Raw genomic sequence first — 5,504 nt, 5'->3', positions numbered from 1 at the left:
AATTTGATTAACAACTCGATTTAGTTAATAATGAAACACATTAATAGCTTCAAATTAGTCACAAAACGTATTAATCATAGGCATTCACTGGATTTTTAAATGATCACACTACAAAAGGTAGTGTGAAAACGTTTAGTATAAAAGACACATGTCTTCATCTCAACTTAGCCCACAGTAGAAATGCATTACAACTCATAAGCGAAAACATAATTCTATAAACACACTTAAATTATACCAGAAAGCATGTTATTTTTTAAAACAATGAAGGCGGAATTTCGTGAGGCGGACAGACTCAGACACGTCCAGCTTGTTCGTTGTGGAAATGGAACAGGTTTAGCAATGTATTTCCAAATCTGTTCTAGCATCACGGTTGATTTGGGGATGTTGTTTGTGCATTGTGATGATTTATTTTTAGATAGTAAGTTTATTATGGCTTCCAGTAGACTTTTGCAATATTGTTCTGTAGTTTACTTGATTACATGGTGTGAAATACCCCCCCATAAAAAGTGCCATTGCCTTTGCACTTGCTTAAAAAAAAGGCAACTCTGATATGAATGTACTGTATCTCTGTTTGAAGAGAGCATAAACTGGAAATTAGGAAAGAAGGAGGTGATTTCACCATGTTGTGAAAGATATTGAAAAGGAGAACTTGTGGCAGGGCAGAAGCCCTGCCCATGTACATTGTGTTTTTTTTGGCAGGGATGGCAGGGATGGGGTTAATTCCATCCGGAACTTTGTGCAGAATGTGACTGGCGCTTAATTGATTTATTGAGGGTCAATTAAGCCCAGCCACATGCTATATAAAGTGAGCTAGATGCTTTGTTTGTAGACCAGACCAGACCAGACCAGACCCGACCCGACCAGACCAGACCCGACCAGACCAGACCAGACCAGACCAGACCAGACCAGACCAGACCAGACCAGACCAATCCAATCCAATCCAATCCAATTTCCATGAAGGCCATTGCCCAGGCTGAATTAAGGTTACCTATTTTGTGTATCTTTTGTTTTGGCCCTTGTGCCTTTGCTTCTTTGTTTGATAAATAAGTGTGCAACAGCACCATTGAACTACAGCTTCTGCCTGGGTCTACCATTCTCCAGCCTTGGCCGTGACGCAATCCTTTCACAGAATTGTTATGGAAAAAAGAGGAAAATATGCTCAACATGAAAATAAAAGTTGAAATTTAGTAATAGAAAAAGGCTGTAACTATATTACTATTTTATACATTCATGAATAAACTAATGAAAGCGTAATCTTCCATTATAAATGCATCTTGTATAAACTGAGGTGTTTCGCTGGTGCTTTGAGTAAACATTTTAAATGCTCCCGATCTAATATGTGTGTTAGATTCTTAACACTGGTAATGTAACACCTTCCCGGTCATGGGAGCGTACAGAAACAGCAACACACATGCCTTAAATTCAAAATATCACAGAATGTAGAGCGACTACGCCAGTTCAGTGCGACTATGCACAGAACAAATTATAGGATACTGTTAGGTTCTTTTTATTCATATAACAGATCTAAAATGGTAGGAACAAGGTCACCAAGAAAAATCACACTAATTATACACATAAAACCTATTTTGCTCCAGAAATGTTGGCAACCTGTTGCAATATATGAAGTATGTATTGATAGTGGAATTCGATATTCGTGCCAAAAATGTTTGCGTTTATTTTCATACACGAAAAATGCATAATAAAAGGCTTGCAAATATGTATGGCTTTACAGTATCTGATTGAGCTTAAGTGCTTTTATTTCCTGTGATCTGTGTGTTCCATTATTACCATATATAAGAGAGTGAGGTCAAATATATCAAATATTCTTTGTCTTTGCTTTGATATTTTTAAACACAGATCATCAGCTTTATTCCCCAGTTGATTCATGTCCTAGGAATAAAAACATCACAACAATCCCAGGATTAAGTCTAGTTTTGTGATTAAATAACTAGTTTCGTGCTCTTACATGATAACTACTGTGCAAATACATGGAAATGGCCTTGTGAACAACAGCTTAATACCTAATGTAATTACATGGTAACAGTATGATAGAAGCTGTTCCATGTAATTACACAATGGATATGTTGGCAATTACCAGTTAATACAATGTTATTACATGATTAAAGTACATGGTTAAAGTAGTATAAATGTGTGTTTTTATTTGTATTGATTTATTTATGATATTCTACCATTTTTGCCAAATGTATTCTTCAGCACTCCTGTTAAAGGTTCTGCATTGAGGTCCCAGTGATCTGCACCCTGTATTTACTTATTGAATTGTATTGCATTTTCATAAAATATTTACACACAGGTTTATTGCAACAATGGTTACAGTTTTTTTTTTTTTTATAATACAGGATACTTTCATTAAGACATTTAAAAAAAAAGCAAATATCTTCATGTATATTTTACAAAATGGTTCCCATTCATTGGTTAAGTAAATGTCCTTGACTTTTACAGTAACTACGTACACACAACATTGATTATAAGGTAGAAATCAAGCTTTACTGAGAAACTAAATCAGAACCCCTGTTTATAATGCATACAATGTAGTTAAAGTGAACCATCTGTGCTAACTGTAACTATTACATGAAAAGAACAACTTGACATGAGTAGAAAATATCAGCTGTCTTTACTAATGAGTTCTTCTTTTTAGATTCACTGGACCCTTTTCTGTTTCAGTCACCACCTCCTAGAGACCTTTTAAAAATGATATTGCAACACATGTGTGAAGCCAATCTATCAAAACAACCTATAAACACACACTGGTAATGAATTAAAAAACAAACAGTGGTCTGGATCAGAAATACAAAACCTCCCTATTACAGTTTCTCTGTCACATTTATTAGGTCTGCAAGCCCCCTCGTTGGAATAAACAGTTTTCTCTTCTTCAGCAGCACCATCCTTTAATTGGACTGCTGTCAAGATTTTAATATTTTCTTCCAGAAACTGTATATGGTGTAGCTATTCATGAAAGATTAAAAAGTCTGTATTTAAAATGTGACTGTTAAATTAGAACAGTGGACTCAAGATGCTAGCTGAAGAGTTTACATGTAAAATAGAAAGCAATAGTTAGCACTACTTTAAAGTGTCCTAAGCCTCACATACACAAATAAACCACAAATGAAATGCAGTGATGTTGATAAGATAATTTACTAGCATACTATACAATTTCATCACAAGTTCAGACAGGATCTTGGCACTTGTGGTACTTAGCAGAAAAAAATATTGTGGTTGTTAGTTTCACAAAAAAACAAAATCGTTTTATGCAGAACGGCATAGTTTTGCAGAAATCATCTCAGCTGTTCTTCTGTAACTCCTTTAAGTGTGGGGCAGGTTTAGGACATCGACTTGTGTGGCTGTTATATAAAAATATTGTTATTTTGGAAATTACAAAAAAATGATCAATTAATCAGCTGTGCAACTGACTGATGCTCTTTCTTTGAGAGGCTAAAGGGAGTTTGTCTGCGCTCTCATAGACCAATGCAAGAACAGTGTGTGCTAGAACAGGCATATGTGCTTATTTATATATTGCAATAAACCTACCATTACATACATGTATGAAAGGGCCCACTTTCATATGATATAATACATTCATTTACATATGCAACTTCTGCTGGTTTTCCTGCGCAGAAGACTGGGTCATCTTCTTCACCTGGTGGATCTGTTTCTGGAGTTGGTCCTTCTCCAGCTTCATTTTAGTTTCAAGTACATGTCTTAGGGACCCCAGACTCTCATGAATGGCAGCGAAACCTTGACAAGCACATAAGTAAAATACTTTAAAGATCCTTATAACTAATGATGGTAAGGTAATGATAGTAAGAACCAGGGTTCTTTTATGTCTGAATATTCTTTCAAAATGTAAACAATCTTCAAATATTATTTTAAATAAACTGGAAAAAACAAAAGTATAGTTTGTACCATATTACAGTTAAACAAACAACAAATTATTGAATAGAAAGATGGTAATTTTTGCCACTGAATATTTTTCATCTGTGCATCAGCATGACCATATTTTCTGTTCCTCTCTCTGAAAGGGGTCTGATCCCTGATCATTATATAAATATAAATACAATATACCCATATAAACCATTCCTCTGTCTCATCTAGCTGACCAGGGGGTTGTAAGTAAAAACTATACATTTACTATATGAAGGAGTTTAAACTATAACATGACTAAATGCGTTTCTAATGCATGTATGAATGTACTGTACTATGATACTATTTTTTTTCTTACCAGCGTTAGTCTCTGCTCTCATGTCCTGTATTTCTTTCTCTATCTTGTTGATCCGGTCGTTTTCCTTTTCCTCTGCGTGCTTCACTCTGTGGGACCCTAAATTCATTTTCTGTATCTCCTCAATCTTATCAAGCTTCATGGAGAGTTGACCATACCTCTCTTCCACAATCTTGTCATTTTTATCCTGGAACACAAACAATGCAGTGGTTAGCACTAAGCTTCCTAACTAAAAAACTAGCAAACAATAATATGTTTGTCCCAGTCTTCCAGATATAATGAACATGAACATATATACCTACATTAATGATATAATGCATGCATTTTGGTTAGGTCTCATTACAGTGGACTGCAGATACTGCAGATTGCTAGCAGGTGGCAAAAGAAAACAGAAAATGCATTAATAATAAAACAGCAGGGCGCACTGTGTGTGGACTTCCATTAAATGCATACATTATGCTGTTCTCTTAATGCTCAGTGATGTGGCTAAATTTGTGCTTTACACAAATGCCTGCTTAGTAAATTGTAATAGTGAAATGCTTTGTATTATGAACAGACTTATATTCCAACTGTAAGAGGTAGTCTTTATCCAGTCCTGGCTGGCATCCTTACCGTTTGTTCCTTCATGACTAGTGAAAGTTGCTCAATCTTCGTAAGACACTCTGTGACTGCCCGTTCCTGTTCCTTTTCCAGAGAGTTTTGAACTGATACCAACTGGCCCTTCAGGTCTTCTGACACCCCTTCCAACCTGAACACAACGGAAGCAGAAGAAAAGAACCAATTAAAACCACTGCACCTTTATAGCTATAGTATTATTTTCAGAGGTTATTTTTAGTGTTTTATTGGCTATTGTCATCACAGAAAAAAATCATACAAAATATGTTGACTCAAAAGATTGTTTCCATTGACATTGGTATGTTGTACCTTAATGTCAAAACAGCTACTTACTTAGCTTCCAGTAGGTGGAGCTGGTGACTGCTGTCCTCTTGGTTTGCCTTAATCTTAGCTTCTTGCTGTGCCACAGAATGCTCAATCTTACCTAAGACCCTAGATATCTGTAAAGTAAAGAGTTGCTGGTTTTTATAAGTGTACATATGGCATTCCAGTTTGGCTCCCCTATTAAATTCTTGGCTCTATGCACCTCCAGTGTTCCTTACTCCTTACATGACTATATATGTTACAGTAACAGTGAATATTGGCAAAGCGGTAAATGTTCTAAATAAGCATGATAGCGTTTTACTTCGGACGTTTACCGGTAAATCTCAATAAT

The 5,504-nt window shown here is 35.7% G+C and overlaps 1 protein-coding gene across 1 annotated transcript; it reads right to left on the bottom strand.

Moving 5' to 3' along the window:
* Positions 1-1,693: 1,693 nt before the first annotated feature.
* On the bottom strand, positions 1,694-5,460 carry LOC131725437 (protein FAM81A-like). The gene is made up of 4 exons (XM_059018694.1): positions 5,183-5,460; positions 4,847-4,982; positions 4,238-4,421; positions 1,694-3,753 (listed from the first exon to the last, which is right to left on the bottom strand). Exons 1-4 carry the CDS (start codon positions 5,326-5,328, stop codon positions 3,599-3,601), a joined length of 621 nt encoding a protein of 206 aa, XP_058874677.1. The 5' UTR covers positions 5,329-5,460; the 3' UTR covers positions 1,694-3,598.
* Positions 5,461-5,504: the final 44 nt, after the last annotated feature.

The sequence above is a fragment of the Acipenser ruthenus genome, unplaced genomic scaffold (genome assembly GCF_902713425.1).
Source record: "Acipenser ruthenus unplaced genomic scaffold, fAciRut3.2 maternal haplotype, whole genome shotgun sequence".
NCBI lineage: Eukaryota > Metazoa > Chordata > Actinopteri > Acipenseriformes > Acipenseridae > Acipenser > Acipenser ruthenus.
This window is presented reverse-complemented; position numbering and strand designations above follow the sequence as displayed.